This window comes from Oncorhynchus masou, chromosome 28 (genome assembly GCF_036934945.1).
Source record: "Oncorhynchus masou masou isolate Uvic2021 chromosome 28, UVic_Omas_1.1, whole genome shotgun sequence".
Classification (NCBI taxonomy): domain Eukaryota; kingdom Metazoa; phylum Chordata; class Actinopteri; order Salmoniformes; family Salmonidae; genus Oncorhynchus; species Oncorhynchus masou.
In genome coordinates, this window is record NC_088239.1 from 9,566,412 (window position 1) to 9,584,045 (window position 17,634).

General features: G+C 43.2%; 2 protein-coding genes and 2 non-coding genes across 4 annotated transcripts in view; 3 read left to right on the forward strand and 1 right to left on the reverse strand.

Annotated features, from left to right (window-relative positions):
* Positions 1-393: 393 nt before the first annotated feature.
* Positions 394-6,245, forward strand: LOC135517140 (T-complex protein 1 subunit epsilon-like). The gene is made up of 11 exons (XM_064941178.1): positions 394-635; positions 1,284-1,344; positions 1,526-1,690; positions 2,165-2,363; positions 2,580-2,772; positions 3,228-3,377; positions 3,577-3,696; positions 3,796-3,981; positions 4,178-4,315; positions 5,307-5,487; positions 5,835-6,245. Exons 1-11 carry the CDS (start codon positions 531-533, stop codon positions 5,960-5,962), a joined length of 1,626 nt encoding a protein of 541 aa, XP_064797250.1. The 5' UTR covers positions 394-530; the 3' UTR covers positions 5,963-6,245.
* Positions 1,924-2,057, forward strand: LOC135518690 (small nucleolar RNA SNORA49). Its single transcript, XR_010452226.1, has one exon. It is a non-coding gene; the product is annotated as a small nucleolar RNA SNORA49 (small nucleolar RNA).
* Positions 2,876-3,009, forward strand: LOC135518691 (small nucleolar RNA SNORA49). Its single transcript, XR_010452227.1, has one exon. It is a non-coding gene; the product is annotated as a small nucleolar RNA SNORA49 (small nucleolar RNA).
* A 3,026-nt stretch (positions 6,246-9,271) lies between the features above and the next one.
* LOC135517138 (pleckstrin homology-like domain family B member 2) overlaps positions 9,272-17,634 on the reverse strand; it is a 61,209-nt gene continuing 52,846 nt past the window's right edge. Inside the window, exons 14-18 of the mRNA XM_064941176.1 lie at positions 13,541-13,631; positions 13,330-13,473; positions 12,972-13,191; positions 12,790-12,875; positions 9,272-12,655 (exon numbers count right to left, since the gene is read on the reverse strand). Of these exons, the coding sequence (XP_064797248.1) occupies positions 12,515-12,655; positions 12,790-12,875; positions 12,972-13,191; positions 13,330-13,473; positions 13,541-13,631 (682 nt within the window). The 3' untranslated portion in view covers positions 9,272-12,514. The remainder of the gene's footprint in view (positions 12,656-12,789; positions 12,876-12,971; positions 13,192-13,329; positions 13,474-13,540; positions 13,632-17,634) is intronic.

A 17,634-nucleotide genomic window follows, 5' to 3' on the forward strand; every position in this document is an offset into this window, starting at 1 on the left:
TACCAGTAAAACTGCAAAATTAGCTGTCTGATAGTTTGCTAAATATATATATATACGTATTCACCCCAAAACATTATAAAACAAATACAGTTACGGAGTTTTAAACTCCTTGATACAATATTTTCAACACTTTTCAACTTCAGCACCAAAGACGTCTCGACTACACCGCGAGATTAGAGTGATAGAATCGCGAGACTGGAAGAACTCATTTGGCAACGGGATAATAGGAGGGATTTGGAAAATAAAGTAAATTAAAACATTATATGCACAACATCTCTCTCAAACCGTTAATTGTATAAAAGGCAACTGAAATCTATGTTCTTAATATAGTAAAAAAAAACAACAACAAAAAAACATCTAATCAACATCCCCTCCCCACTTTGTCTCGCCCTCCCCGCCCTGAGATCCTTCCAGAAGTCGCCGGCAGACCTGTGCGACCAAGTGCTCAGCAACACTCCACTTTTTCACCGATTATAGTCTGAATTTCAGCCATTGGACACTTCTGAAGTGTCGCCGTCTTTCAGACAAAAATGTCCGCTATGGGGCAGCTCGCGTTCGATGAGTATGGACGGCCGTTCATCATCATCAAAGACCAGGATAAGAAGACTCGCTTATCGGGCCTTGATGCACTGAAGGTACAATGGATTTAGCAGGTCCCGTTAGCTAGCATGGCACTTCATTCATGGTTCAGCATCTTACCAAGGCACATTTGCGAAACACTTTGCAACTTCAGACCCACTTAGTTTAGTTGGCTAGCAAGTACGTTTAGTTATTATGGATTTATAGTTAACATTCTGAGCCAATCAAATTGTATCTTTAATTTATGTTGTACAAGTTGGCTAGTTAGCCGATTAGCTACGGCATGCTATGTCTGCCCATGTGCTTATTTTCTGAAGAGGCCAGTGAGTCGCGGCTGGTTGTCAAATAAACAATGGGAATCATTTAACTAGTTAATGTTATCATACGTTATGTGTTTTCTCACTTAGTTATGATGAATAATAAATAAAGTGCAATTCATAGTTTGGTTTTTGTTGACCGTGTGTATGCTATCATGCAGCTAACGTTAACTAGTTCGCTAGCTAAGTAGCTTAGCCAGTTAGCGGTCTAATCGAAATGAAAGGTTTGTCAGTTGCTTCTTGACCCTGACTGAGAGTTTGACCGACGTCAAGTTGTCAAACATTAATTTGCAGGGACATGGCCATCTACCTAGTTGATCATTCCCGCAGCATCCCTCCCTCAGCCGCAGTGAAGAAATTCACCAGATTTGCTTTTGTGTTTTGCAGTCTCACATCATGGCAGCAAAGGCGGTTGCCTCGACGCTGAGGACGTCACTAGGACCAAACGGTAAGCCCAAACAGCCACACCGAAGCTTATTCAGTCACAGCGCTGTGATAAAGCCACTGCTAGTATTTTTGCGTGCTCAACCCCTCTGGTTACTTATTAACACAGTAACAGCTACCTAAGGCTACACATTCATCTTGGAAGTACATTTAACCTCCCACCTTCACTTTTCCTCTTTCATTAGGCCTGGACAAGATGATGGTTGACCGGGATGGGGAGGTGACTGTCACCAACGACGGAGCCACCATCCTCAGCATGATGGATGTGGACCACCAGATCGCCAAGCTCATGGTGGAGCTGTCCAAGTCTCAGGACGACGAGATCGGAGACGGAACCACTGGGGTCGTAGGTATGGTCCCCTATATATGAGTCTCCTAGATTGATCTTTGACTCATTAGCTTATTACTTAAACAATTGGGGTCTATTGCATCTCTACCCTGTTAGTAGGCTGTCATTGTAAATACGAATTTGATCTTAACTGACTTGCCTAGTTAAAGAAAAGAAAACATTGGATGGTAGACTACTCCTGGTTACTTTGTTTGTGCCAATCCAGACATTGGATTAAAATTGCAGAGTGCTCCTCTTCCCCTCCCTTACACCAGTCACTCTGTCCCCAGTGGAGTGGTCTGACATTGACAGGGGATACAGCACCATGGCTCTCTCACCTCTCATCTAGGATCTTTGTCTTACATGGGGCTTGTGAGAGAGCTGACAATTTCTGAAAGCCATGCACATTACCTGCAATTCTTTCTATGATAAAATTGTTAATCAATGCGGAATCATATTGGTACACTCACCCAAACAAACCCCCCCCCCTCTCCAGTGCTGGCTGGTGCTCTCCTGGAGGAGGCAGAGCAGCTGCTGGACAGGGGCATCCACCCCATCCGTATCTCTGACGGTTACGACCAGGCCGCCAAGATTGCCATCGCGCAGCTGGACAAGATCAGCGAGACTTTTCCTTACGACCCCAGCAACACAGAGCCGCTCATCCAGACCGCCATGACCACACTAGGTTCCAAAGTGTGAGTTTTACTGGAAGTTGGTGCTTTTTTTGTGGTTGTCATGACAACTTTCAGAGATGTCAGTTATGGTCCAGCTAGACAACGTGGTGTAGAGTTTTGAGCTCTTTGCACAAATTGGTTTGGCCCAGATGTGATGGCATACGTGTATAATTTATGAACCTGGCCGTTGGTTTCATTAGGTCTCATACATTTCTCTCCCCATCTTCCTCCTTTCAGGATCAACCGCTGCCACAGACAGATGGCGGAGATCGCGGTGAACGCCGTCCTAACGGTGGCGGACATGAACCGTAAGGACGTGGACTTTGAGCTGATCAAGATGGAGGGCAAGGTGGGAGGCAAGCTGGAGGACACCCAGCTCATCAAGGGAGTCATCATAGACAAGGAGTTCAGCCACCCTCAGATGCCCAAGGTACACAACCACACACAGACAGCAGCGGTGCCTCGGCCATAGTGTTAGCACGCCTATGCTGTCACCGCCGATGTAAACCTAGGATGCAGTGTATGTTACTCCTCTTCCCCTCCCTTACACCAGTCGCTCTGTCCCCAGTGGAGTGGTCTGACATTGACAGGGGATACAGCACCACGGCTCTCTCACCTCGCATCTAGGATCTTCGTCTTACATGGGGCTTGTGAGAGAGCTGACAATTTATGTAGATTTAACTTTTTACATTTTATTTTACCTTTATTTAACGAGGCAGGTCAGTTAAGAACAAATTCTTATTTTCAATGACGGCCTAGGAACAGTGGGTTAAAGATACAATTATTTTAACCCATCCAAGTCTAAAGCACTCCCTTTTTAAATCGTATTTAGCAAGGTAAATCATCCAGTTATCTTCTACAACCATCTCCTTTACTCCTTCTCAGCTCCTGAAAGACACAAAGATGGCCATCCTGACCTGCCCGTTTGAGCCCCCTAAGCCTAAGACCAAGCACAAGCTGGACGTGACCTGTGTGGAGGAATACAAGGCCCTGCAGAAGTACGAGAAGGACAAGTTCCTGGAGATGATCAAACAGGTCAGTCACACAACCTTTTTTATGACTTACCTTTAGCAGCTGTGTTGTGGAGAGGCTGACTGAATGACAGGAACATACTAACTGGAAGATGTGTGTATGAAAGACCCTCATTTAATTAAATATAATCTAAAGTAACTGAATGTCATGTGAGGAAATAAATAAAAGTGAAAATGTGTCATTAACTTTCTTTTTTTTTCAGATCAAGGATACTGGCGCTAACCTGGCCATCTGCCAGTGGGGCTTCGACGACGAGGCTAACCACCTGCTGCTGCAGAATGAGCTGCCCGCCATCCGCTGGGTCGGAGGACCTGAGATCGAGGTGAGACACACGGACGTCATGCCATTCAGCTGCAGAATGTTAGTTTGTTTTCCCCCCGTGTATTCCTGTGTTGCTAACCTCCGTTTCACCCTGCCTCAGCTGATTGCCATAGCGACGGGGGGCCGCATCGTGCCTCGGTTCTCTGAGCTGACCGCCGAGAAGCTGGGTTCAGCCGGCGTCGTCAAGGAGATCTGCTTCGGCACCACCAAGGACCGCATGCTGGTCATCGAGGAGTGCAAGAACTCCAGGGCAGTCACCATCTTCATCCGCGGAGGAAACAAGATGGTGGGTGGACTGCTGGAGACGATGCTAAGGGGACTGCTAATCGGTTTATGTAGACAGTTCAGAGATTCCTAATCATTGGTATCTCTTTTGGGTGGACAATTCTGGTCCTGGAGAGCTGTCGGTGTGCTTTAATTGCAGCCCAGCATTAACTGTCCAATTTTTTTTTGTTTATTTTTTTTATTTATTTCCCTGTCAGATCATTGAGGAGGCCAAGCGCGCGTTGCATGACGCACTGTGTGTCATCCGTAACTTGGTCAGGGACAACCGCATCGTGTACGGGGGCGGAGCCTCTGAGATCGCCTGTGCCCTCGCCGTCAACCAGGCCGCTGACAAGGTACAATGTGCATACACCATTAACACGCCGTATCAGGTCAAACATCTACCTTTTAGAAAGTATTCACAGCCCTAAACCTTTTCCACATTTTGTTGTTACAAAGGGTTTGTCTTTTTCTTTTTTTTACATTTTGCGTTTACAAAAAAAAAAGTGGAAAATCTTAGTTTAGATAAGTATTCAAACCCCTGAGACAATACATGTTACAATCACCTTTGGCAGCGATTACAGCTGTGAGTCTTTCTGGGTAAGTTGCACTTGGATTGTGCAACATTTGCCCATAATAAATAAAATATTCAAGCTCTATGAAAATGTTATTGTTCATGGCAGCCATTTTCAGATCTTCCCATAGATTTTCAAACAAACACTAACTCTTAGTAATCTTTTTTTTTTTCTGAAAAACTTGCCAGTCCTTAACAATTAAACATACCCATAACATGACACAGCCACCACTATGCTTGAAAATATGGAGAGTGGTTCTCGGTGGTGTATTGATTTAACTTCGAATGGTGTTACTTCACCATGCTCAATGGGTTATTCTGTTTTGTTTTTATGTTTACCCATCTACCAATATATTCCTTTTGCATCCTGGTCTTTGTGGATGAATCTGTTTGAAATTCACTGCTCGACTGAGGGACTTTACAGATAATTGTGTGTGTGGGGTATCGGGATGAGATAGTCAGTCATTCAAATTTTGTTAAACACATTTTTACTCCTGAACTTATTTAGGCTTGTCATTTCTATTTAATTTGTACAAATGTGAAAAATATAATTCCATCTGACCTTATGGGGTTTTAGGTCTAGGCCAGTTACACATCTACATTTAATCCCCTTTAAATCCAGGCTGTAACCATTTTTTTGTTGTTGAAAAATTCAAAGGTTATGAATAGTTGGAAGGCACTGTAAAACCTTGTATTGTAGTGTGACAGTAATAGCCTGATCAGTTATCTGAAACAAAGCCATGTGCTCATCTCTCCCTCTACTCTATCTGCAGTGCCCATCTCTAGAGCAGTATGCCATGCGTTCGTTTGCTGATGCCCTGGAGGTGATCCCCATGGCCCTGGCAGAGAACAGCGGGCTCAACTCCATCCAGACCATGACTGAGGTCCGTGCCAGGCAGGTCACGGAGTCCAACCCAGCCCTGGGCATCGACTGTCTGCACCTCAACACCAACGGTAAGGACAGAATCACAATGTGGAAAATGTAATAAAATAAGTAGATTAATAAAGGTTATTTGGATATACAAAAGATTGTAAATATACCAATGTTACCTAATACTTAATATAAAGCACGTGTCAAACTCATTCCACAGAGGGCCACGTGTCTGGGCTTTTGCTCAGCCCTTGTACTTTGATGAATTAAGGTTACTAGTGAGTAAGAAACTCTCATCTGGTTCTCTTCAATTGACAGGGAAAAAGCAGCAGCCACTGGGCCCTTCATGGAATGAGTTTGACATCCTTGATATAAAGCATTAGATCTTTTCCTAAATAAATGTTGATGTTGACCCTCTTCTCTCCCCCAGACATGAAGCAGCAGCATGTTATTGAGACTCTTCATGGGAAGAAGCAGCAGATCTCTCTGGCCACACAGGTAGTCAAAATGATCCTGAAGATAGACGACATCAGAAGCCCTGGAGAGTCAGAAGACTAGGGACCTCCCAACGAGCGCATGCTCGGCCTGGTCTTCTAGAACTGTGTTCTTCTCATTTAGAATGTTCCGGAACAGAGGCATTCTAGAATGGCTGTGTTTATAGAATGTTCTAGAACTCAAATGCAGAGTTCTAGAATGTTCCTGTGATCTAGAGAAGCCTTTAGGCACTTGTCGAGCACTGTGTCTAACCCTGAGTACTGTTATTTATCATTTGATACTGAACCCCCCTACACATACAGCTCTTATAATGCTGAAGTCATCAATAAAATGTTGGTCTGTGCAATTTGTTTCTTGTGGATTGCCCCCCTCCCCCCTTGATGATACAATACTATTAATTGATTCTGTTTAGTACTCTTGTATGTAAAAAAAAAATATATATATATATATACAGTTGAAGATGGAAGTTTAAATATTGGTTAAAGGTGTATCACAATTCCTGACATTCAATCCTAGTAAAAAAAAATCTGTCTTCAGTCAGTGAGGATCACCACTTTATTTAAGAATAATAGTAGAGAAGGATTTATTTATTTCATCACATTCCCAGTGGGTCAGAAGTTTACATGCTACCAAATACTAAATGAGTATTGCCTTAAACAATTTAAACTTGGGTCAAAAGTTTGGGATAGCGAATTTTGGCCCATTCCTCCCGATAGAGCTGGTGTAACTGAGTCAGGTTTGGAGGCCTCCTTGCTCACACATGCTTTTTCAGTTCTGACAACCAATTTTCTATGGGATTGAGGTCAGGGCTTTGGGATGGCCACACCAATACCTTGACTGTGTTGTCCTTAAGGCATTTTGCCACAACTTTGGAAGTATGCTAGGGGTCATGACCCATTGGCGACCAAGCTTTAACTTGCTGACTGATGTCTTGATCTTCAATATATTCACATAATTGTCCTTCCTCATGAAGCCATCTATTTTGTAAAGTGCACCAGTCTCTCCTGCAGCAAATCAGCGGTATAATTGCATTCATATTTTATTGTGAACGGTATACGCCCACACCATTCCAACACAGAAATGTGAATTACCACTTTTTGGAAGGAAAACTACTTCACTTGTAATTAATTAGTGGTCATATTTCATAGAAATCTGGAAACACTAACATAGGGGAAGGTTGCCTGCATTCTCCCTCTTCAGCTCCCTCACTGACCGCAGTGGAGGACGGCTCATAATGGCTGAAACACCTGGAAACCATATGTGATACCATTCCACTGATGCCATTATCATGAGCCTGTCCTCCCCAAATAAGGACCCACCAACCTCCTGTGACGAACTCAGTCGACGCGTAAGCCTTGTGGTTTTAAACCAATGAAAAAGCAAACTTGAATTAAGATATATTCTAATACCTGTGTTTTCACTCTCATTGGCTGTCACTAGCTTCCAGGGCTGACATAACCATGCTCCCTCTAAACTTCGCATGTGCTTCACTTGGACAGCTGACCAGAAGAAATATGAGCCCAAGTAGAGAAGCACAAGATTGAACTTCACTTAAACTTTCTACCGTTTTCCCTATCGAGGTTTCGCTTTACTGTGGGAATTGTGATCGAATCAACGCAATATTAGACATTTTCAATGTAATATCCCAAAACAAAACGATGCAAGGTTTGTTTCAGTATGCAAAACTAACAGTGCAAGATATGTTCTTGTAGGCAGAGCGCATTGGAGTAGGACTGTTGCTTTCACAGGCACGACTCAGTTCGTGCCATAACCAATCACAGCTGCAGTAACCCTGTATGCAAATAGCCATTGCCATATATGGATCTGTTCCATTCACTTTGAGCGGCGCTGTTTCCACGGAACGCAAAACGGCTGCGTTTGTTCAGAGTTTGGCAAACGCGCACAGCCGGTTTGCCACATGTGCACATGTTCAAATTTTCTCAGTGCTGTAGATATTTTTAGGTTACATTGGACATAACATGAAAGAAAATATTAGTTAAAAGTTAGTACTGAACAACAAACCATATTACTCAAATGTATAATTTAAACGGATATTTCTGTGAAATATTAGTTAAAAGTTAGTACTGAACAACGTTAAACCATATTACTCAAATGTATAATTTAAACTGATATTTCTGTGAAATTACCTGCATTCTATCTCTCCAGCTCCTCTACCTTGTTCTCTGGCACCCATGGCTGACAGTTAAGCTCCTTGTGCTTATTTTTCCATTCTAAACTGGGTGTAAATGCTGATTGGCTGACAGCCATGGTATATATCAGGCCGTATACCATGGTATGACAGAACATTTTTTACTAATTAGGTAACCAGTTTATGATAGCAATACGACACCTCGGGGGTTTGTGGTATATGGCCGCTGAGGGCTGTATCCTGGCACTCTGCGTTGCGCATAAAACAGCCTTAGCCGTGGTATATTGGCCATATACCACACCTCCTCAGGCTTTATTGCTTAAGTATACTGAACTTACAATGACCTAAAAATCGACTTCCACATTTAGAACATGCTTACTACTTAAGTAGTTTTTTTTTAGGGTATCTGTACTTTAGTTTACTATTTATATTTTTGCCAACTTTTACTTTAATACTTTCCTAAAACAACGTACTTTTTACTCCCTACATTTTCTCTGAAACCCAAAAGAGCTTGTTACATTTTAACGCTTAGCAGGACAGGAAAATATTCAAAATGTACTCTAGTATTTTACTGGGTGACTTTCACTTGAGTCATTGTCTATTAAGGTATCTTTACTTTTACTCAAGTATGACAATTCAATACTATTTCCACCACTGATTCTCTGACTCTGACACTCGCTCTCCCTGAGCCCCAGACAGAACAAACACTAGCAGAGTTACAGCACCCCTCATTCTGAAATAGACTACATCATTTCTGAAAAGACTCCATGTGGCACAGTCCCTTCTTCATATACAATAAGAATACTTTAATGTGTGTTACTGACATGAAAAAACGAAATCATCAAGAACTTGCTAATGCCAACTAAACAGCAAACAGTGCCAAAGATGTCATAAGCAGCTGTCTTATATCTGATATTCTCATAGCAGGTGTCTTATATCTGAGGCTCTCTCAGACCGCTTTAGTTGAAGGTCTCTAATTCCCAAAGTAACCGTGTGTGAACACAATGTCACACACAATGTGCCTTTACACCGTGTCTGGAGAAAGGACCAGGATTCAGTCTGAATCCAGGACAAGATCACCCTCTAGTGGTTCTCATGTGATACTGCTGGTTCTGAGCACATGGCTCCTCTGTGAAAGGTAAGCACAACCAGAATTTTTGCATTCAACAAATCAATACCATATGATAATTCTCTTCTCAAGAAAAAGGACCACAAGGACACAATATGTTCTTGCTTTTTTTTCTGTATGCAGAAATAAAGATACATGGATTGATAATCAATAGCATAAATACAATATAATATAACTACATGATAAAATCAGCCAAATGTTTTTTTTCTTCTTTTTTTGAATGGTTAAAAAGCACAGAAACTTCTTGGTGACAGGGGGCCGTATTTTCACGTCCGGATGAAATGCATGCCCAAATTCAACTGCCTGCTACTCATCCCCAGAAGATAAGATGTGCATATTATTAGTATAATTGGGTAGAAAACACTCTGAAGTTTCTAAAACTGTTTGAATCATGTCTGAGTATAACATAACTTATTTAGTAGACGAAACCCAGAGGCCAAACCATTCAGATTATTATTGTTTTTTTAGGTCACTCTTTTCAATGGGTTTTCATTGGGAATCCAGATTTCTAAGGGATCTTCTTGCAGTTCCTATTGCTTCCACTGGATGTCAACAGTCTTTAGAAATTGGTTGAGGTAATTCCTTTGTGTCATGAAGAGTACGGCCATCTTGAACGAGGGTAACTTGAAGTAGATAGATAGAGATGCGTGACCAGAAAGCTAGCAACAGTTTGTTTTCTTTCTGTATTGAACACAGATCATCCCGTCTTCAATTTTATAAATTATTTACTTAAAAAAATACCTATAGTTGTATTAAAAAAGTAGTTTGAAATGTTTTGGAAAAGTTTACAAGTAACTTTTGAGATATTTTGTAGTCAATTTGAGCAAGTTGAAACCAGTGTTTTTCTGGATCAAACGCACCAAATAAATGGACATTTTGGATATATATCGACGGAATTAATTGAACAAAAGGACCATTTGTGATGTTTATGGGACATATTGGAGTGCCAACAAAAGAAGCTCTTCAAAGGTAAGGCATGTATTATATTTTTGAAATATGGTTTCTCTCTTTGTTTACGGAGGTGCTATCCTCAGATAATAGCATCGTTTGCTTTCGCCGAAAAGCCTTTTTGAAATCTGACATGTTGGCTGGGTTCACAACAAGTGTAGCTTTAATTTGCTATATTGCATGTGTGATTTAATGAGTTTGATTTTTATAGTAATTTATTTGAATTTGGCGCTCTGCATTTTCCCTGGCTTTTAGCCAGGTGGGACGCTAGCATCCCACATATCCCAGAGAGGTTAATGCCCAATACCGCATCAACTCCTGGCTAGCCAGACACTCCATGCAGAGATGATTTGACCTCTGGCTACACAACAGAGGACATAAAGGTTGAGTAAATATCAGTAACTTGATCACTATACAACCAGGAAGTTTAATGACTGTTCTGTTTTGCTTGTTTACTACAGCACATCATGTTGCTATCAGTGAAGACTGCTGAGGTGAGGACGACTCAACCTCCTGTGGTTGCTATGTACATCCCTAGTTAATCAACAACCAATCACTTTTTCAACATAATGATGCGTAAAAACACTGGCCAATCCCAGTAGATTTACCGGTGAGAGTTAATGCAGCGGTTGGAGAATTCTTCCTTCGGAAAAAGTTTTACAAATAATAAAATACAGAAATAAGAACAACCGTCCATTATAGTCACAGAGAAAAGAGAGGATCTAGTCCTGGCCCCGGAACCGCACGCTGGTCGTATCCTTCCACTCTTGCCGAAGCACCACTCTTACAGCGTCAACTGGATATGTCCCTTCTCATTGGCCGCATCACACCTTCAACACCATTAACGGAGTGTGTCCCTCCACCCTGGCCACATCACACCTTCTACACCATTAACGGAGTGTGTCCCTCCTCCCTGGCCACATCACACCTTCTTCTTCCTTCTACACCATTAACTTCTTCGATATAGGGGGCGCTCTTTTAATGTTTGGATAAAAAAACGTTCCCGGTTTAAACAAGATATTTTGTCACGAAATGATGCTCGACTATGCATATAATTGACAGCTTTGGAAAGAAAACACTGACGTTTCCAAAACTGCAAAGATATTGTCTGTGAGTGCCACAGAACTAATGCTACAGGTGAAACCAAGATGAAATTTCATACAGGAAATGCCCCAGATTTTGAATGCGCTGTGTTCCAATGTCTCCTTATATGGCTGTGAATGCGCCAGGAATGAGCCTACACTTTCTGTCGTTTCCCCAAGGTGTCTGCAGCATTGTGATGTATTTGTAGGCATATCATTGGAAGATTGACCATAAGAGACTACATTTACCAGGTGTCCGCTTGGTGTCCTCCGTCGAAATTATTGCGCAATCTCCAGCTGCGTCCACTTTTCCATTTGGTTCAGAGGAGAAAGGCAACTGCCACGAATGATTTATCATCGAATAGATATGTGAAAAACACCTTGTTGTTTAGAATCAATCCTCAACAACGTTTGCCATGTTTCTGTCGATATTATGGAGTTCATTTGGAAAAGAGTTTGGCGTTGTAATGACTGAATTTTCGGGTTTTTTCTTAGCCAAACGTGATGAACAAAACAGAGCGATTTCTCCTACACAAATAATCTTTTTGGAAAAACTGAACATTTGCTATCTAACTGAGAGTCTCCTCATTGAAAACATCCAAAGTTCTTCAAAGGTAAATGATTTTATTTGAATGCTTTTCTTGTTTTTGTGAAAATGTTGCCTGCTGAATGCTAGGCTTAATGCTATGCTAGCTATCAATACTCTTACACAAATGCTTGTGTAGCTATGGTTGAAAAGCATATTTTGAAAATCTGAGATGACAGTGTTGTTAACAAAAGCCTAAGCTTGTGAGCCAATATATTTATTTCATTTCATTTGCGTTTTTCATGAATAGGTAACGTTGCGATATGCTAATGAGCTTGAGGCTTACGCTCCCGGATACGGGATTGCTCGACGCTAGAGGTTAACGGAGTGTGTGTCCTTGGCCCCGGTGTCGATAACGTCTATCCAGATCCTGCATGTTATTCCCCGCCCCCCCTAACACTACACAGCTGATTCAAAGCTTAATGATTTGTTTATTATTTGAATGAGCTGTGTAGTACGTGGGCAAAAAAAAAAAAAAACATGCACCCTTTGCTGTCCCGAGGACAGAGTTTGAGAAACCCATTTCTACACCATGAACTGAGTGTATCCCTCCACCCTGGCCACATCACACCTTCTACACCATGAACTGAGTGTATCCCTCCACCCTGGCCACATCACACCTTCTACACCATGAACTGAGTGTATCCCTCCACCCTGGCCACATCACAACTTCTACACCATGAACTGAGTGTATCCCTCCACCCTGGCCACATCACACCTTCTACACCATGAACTGAGTGTATCCCTCGGCCCCGGTGACGATAACGTCTATCCAGATCCTCATGGCCTCAGGAGAGGGGGCCAGCATGTAGTAGATCCTGTCATGAGTCTTCACACTGAACGTCAGACACGGGTTAGGACTCTGGAAGAGGGAGAGAGGGGCAGGGGTTAGGACTCTGGAAGAGGGAGAGAGGGGCAGAGTAAGGTGAGAGAGAAAGTTGAACCATTTTGAAATGACCTAGATCAGAAGAAATAGACTATGGGAGCAACATGTACCTTGTGTGCCTTCTTTAAGTGGTCGTAGTAAACTTCTTCTATGGCTTGAAAATAGATGACCCCTTTCAGCTTGGCCTCGTGCTTGTCTGCAGCACATACAAAACACACACAGAGTTGTTGTTAACACACACATCAGAAAAGTGCGAGTTGTTGACACTCCACGGTCACCATCCAGTTTATACCTGAGAAATAGGAGAGTGTTCGCCGGTTGCGGTCGAAGACGAACCAGTGTTTCTTCCAGGTCTTGATCTTTCTCCCCATCTTGACCAGGAATCCTCGACAGATCTTCTCCGTGAGGGACAGGTGGAAACACATGTCAGCGTTGTGGCCCGCTGACTCTATATGGGCCCTCAGGTCAAAATCTTCCTTACGCACCGGCAGGTAACGCGTCAGAGGACGGGACTGATGGGACAGGGGTTAAAGGTTACTCAAATGGTCACCAACCCTATAATCCTGGAGAGCTACTGTTTTCTCTTGACTTTTGAATATAATTTTCTTTCGCTCACTCTCTCTCTCTATTTTTCTGTCTCTCGCTCTCACCTGTGCTCTCTGTTTCTCCCGTAATTTCACCTCCCTGTCGACGAGTTTCTGTCGTCTGTTGGTCTCCTCCTGCAGTCGTTTCTCCAGATGCTCCCGCCTCCTCTCCTCCTCCAGAGCCTGTTTGCGCGACTCCATCTCTTGCTCCTACACCAAACACAACACACACTTTACACATCTTGGAGTTCTTTGTGTGTGTGTGTGTGTGTGTTACCTTGTGTTCTATGAGGCGGTTCTTCTCTTCCTGGGCCTGTCTCAGTAGATGCTCCATCTCCTCCAGTCTGGTGACATTAGACGTGCTGGCACTGCAACACACACAAACACATTCTACCATCTGGGAACGATGCAGCACAAGGCTTGTTCTTCCCATGGAACACACAAACACATTCTACAATCTGGGAACGATGCAGCACAAGGCTTGTTCTTCCCATGGAACACACTAACACATTCTACCATCTGGGAACGATGCAGCACAAGGCTTGTTCTTCCCATGGAACACACTAACACATTCTACCATCTGGGAACGATGCAGCACAAGGCTTGTTCTTCCCATGGAACACACTAACACATTCTACCATCTGGGAACGATGCAGCACAAGGCTTGTTCTTCCCATGGAACACACTAACACATTCTACCATCTGGGAACGATGCAGCACAAGGCTTGTTCTTCCCATGGAACACACTAACACATTCTACCATCTGGGAACGATGCAGCACAAGGCTTGTTCTTCCCATGGAACACACTAACACATTCTACCATCTGGGAACGATGCAGCACAAGGCTTGTTCTTCCCATGGAACACACAAACACATTCTACCATCTGGGAACGATGCAGCACAAGGCTTGTTCTTCCCATGGAACACACTAACACATTCTACCATCTGGGAACGATGCAGCACAAGGCTTGTTCTTCCCATGGAACACACTAACACATTCTACAATCTGAGAACGATGCAGCACAAGGCTTGTTCTTCCTATGGAACACACCAACACATTCTACCATCTGGGAACGATGCAGCACAAGGCTTGTTCTTCCCATGGAACACACTAACACATTCTACCATCTGGGAACGATGCAGCACAAGGCTTGTTCTTCCCATGGAACACACTAACACATTCTACAATCTGAGAACGATGCAGCACAAGGCTTGTTCTTCCTATGGAACACACCAACACATTCTACCATCTGGGAACGATGCAGCACAAGGCTTGTTCTTCCCATGGAACACACTAACACATTCTACCATCTGGGAACGATGCAGCACAAGGCTTGTTCTTCCCATGGAACACACAAACACATTCTACCATCTGGGAACGATGCAGCACAAGGCTTGTTCTTCCCATGGAACACACTAACACATTCTACCATCTGGGAACGATGCAGCACAAAGACACACAGAGCCTTCAGAAAGTATTCACACCCCTGACCCTTTCCACATTTTGTTGTGTTATAGCCTGAATTTAAAAGTGATTAAATTGAGATAGTGTCACTGGCCTACCTACACACAATACCCCATAATGTCAAAGTGGAATTAGGTTTTTCAAAAGTTGTACAAATGAATTAGAAATAAAAAAAATCTGAAATGTATTCAACCATTTTGAGCCTAATAAATAAGTTCAGGAGTAGAACAAGTCACATAATAATTTGCATGGACTCACTGTGTGCAATACTAGTGTTTTTTTAAAGCAGACATTGAATATCCCATAATGGCTGTGATAGGAGAAAACTGAGGATAGTTCAACAACACTGTAGTTAATCCACAATACTAACCTTAATGACAGAGTGAATAGAAGGAAGCCTGTACAGAAAACAAATATTTCAAAACATGCATCCAGTTTGCAACAAGGTACTAAAGTAATACTGCAGAAAATGTAGCAAAGCAATTAACTTTTTGTCCTGAATACAACGTGTTACGTTTGGGGAAAATCCAATACAACACATCACTGAGTACCATTCTCCATATTTTCAAGCATAGTGGTGGTGGCTGCATCATGTTATGGATATGCTTGTAATTGTTAAGGACTGGAGAGTTTTTCAGGATCAATAAAGAAATGGAATGCAGCTAAGCATTAGCAAAATTCTAGAGGAAGAACTGATTCAATCTGCTTTCCACCAGACACTTGGAGATGAATTCACCTTTCAGCAGGACAATAACCTAAAACACAAGGCCAAATCTACACTGGAGTTGCTGACCAAGAAGACAGTGAATGTTCCTGAGTGGCCTAGTTAGTTATGACAAACCGGTTTGAAAATCTATGTCAAGACCTGAAAATGGTTGTCTAGCCATGATCAACTACCAATTTGACAATTTTTTGAAGAATAAAAGGGCAAATGTTGCGCAATCCAGGTTTGCACATCTCTTGGAGATTTACCCAGAAAGACTCACAGGTGTAATCGCTGCCAAAGGTGATTCTCACATGTATTGACTCAGGGAGTGACTATTTTATTTTCAAAAATTTCCAAAAACAACTTTTCACTTTGTCGTTATGGGGTATAGTGTGTATATATGTTTATATATACACGCACTGCTCAAAAAAATAAAGGGAACACTTAAACAACACAATGTAACTCCAAGTCAATCACACTTCTGTGAAATCAAACTGTCCACTTAGGAAGCAACACTAATTGACAATAAATTTCACATGCTGTTGTGCAAATGGAATAGACAACAGGTGGAAATTATAGGCAATTAGCAAGACACCCCCAATAAAGGAGTGGTTCTGCAGGTGGTGACCACAGACCACTTCTCAGTTCCTATGCTTCCTGGCTGATGTTTTGGTCACTTTTGAATGCTGGCGGTGCTTTCACTCTAGTGGTAGCATGAGATGGAGTCTACAACCCACAAAAGTGGCTCAGGTAGTGCAGCTCATCCAGGATGGCACATCAATGCGAGCTGTGGCAAGGTTTGCTGTGTCTGTCAGCGTAGTGTCCAGAGCATGGAGGCGCTACCAGGAGACAGGCCAGTACATCAGGAGACGTGGAGGAGGCCGTAGTAGGGAAACAACCCAGCAGCAGGACCGCTACCTCCGCCTTTGTGCAAGGAGGAGCAGGAGGAGCACTGCCAGAGCCCTGCAAAATGACCTCCAGCAGGCCACAAATGTGCATGTGTCTGCTCAAACGGTCAGAAACAGACTCCATGAGGGCCCGACGTCCACAGGTGGGGGTTGTGCTTATAGCCCAATACCGTGCAGGACGTTTGGCATTTGCCAGCGAACACCAAGATTGGCAAATTCGCCACTGGCGCCCTGTGCTCTTCACAGATGAAAGCAGGTTCACACTGAGCAGATGTGACAGAGTCTGGAGACGCCGTGGAGAACGTTCTGCTGCCTGCAACATCCTCCAGCATGACCGGTTTGGCAGTGGGTCAGTCATGGTGTGGGGTGACATTTCTTTGGGGGGCCGCACAGCCCTCCATGTGCTCGCCAGAGGTAGCCCGACTGCCATTAGGTACCGAGATGAGATCCTCAGACCCCTTGTGAGACCATATGCTGGTGTGGTAGGCCCTGGGTTCCTCCTAATGCAAGACAATGCTAGACCTCATGTGGCTGGAGTGTGTCAGCAGTTCCTGCAAGAGGAAGGCATTGATGACATGGACTGGCCCGCCCGTTCCCCAGACCTGAACCCAATTGAGCACATCTGGAACATCATGTCTCGCTTCATCCACCAACGCCATGTTGCACCACAGACTGTCCAGGAGTTGGCGGATGCTTTAGTCCAGGTCTGGGAGGAGATCCCTCAGGAGACCATCTGCCACCTCATCAGGAGCATGCCCAGGCGTTGTAGGGAGGTCATACAGGCACGTGGAGGCCCCACACACTACTGAGCCTCATTTTGACTTGTTTTAAGGACATTACATCAAAGTTGGATCAGCCTGTAGTGTGGTTTTCCACTTTAATTTTGAGTGTGACTCCAAATCCAGACCTCCATGGGTTGATACATTTGTTTTCCATTGATAATTTTTGTGTGATTTTGTTGTCAGCACATTCAACGATGTAAAGAAAAAAGTATTTAATAAGAATATTTCATTCATTCAGACCTAGGATGTGTTATTTTAGTGTTCCCTTTATTTTTTTGAGCAGTGTATATTGTTTGATCTATTTTGAGTTCAGGCTGTAACACAACATAATGTTGTATGAATACTTTCTGAAGGCACTGCGTGAAAACACACACACACACACACACACACACACACACACACACACACACACACACACACACACACACACACACACACACACACACACACACACACACACACACACACACACACGTCAATAAAACTGCTGGAACACATTAGAACCAGCC

Excerpts from the sequence above, each read along its gene's own strand:
- LOC135517140 (XM_064941178.1), top strand. The coding sequence starts at position 531 with ATGTCCGCTATGGGGCAGCTCGCGTTCGATGAGTATGGACGGCCGTTC. Across the intron at positions 636-1,283 it reads CGGGCCTTGATGCACTGAAG|TCTCACATCATGGCAGCAAA; the intron begins GTACAATGGATT and ends TGTGTTTTGCAG. Across the intron at positions 3,697-3,795 it reads TCGGAGGACCTGAGATCGAG|CTGATTGCCATAGCGACGGG; the intron begins GTGAGACACACG and ends ACCCTGCCTCAG.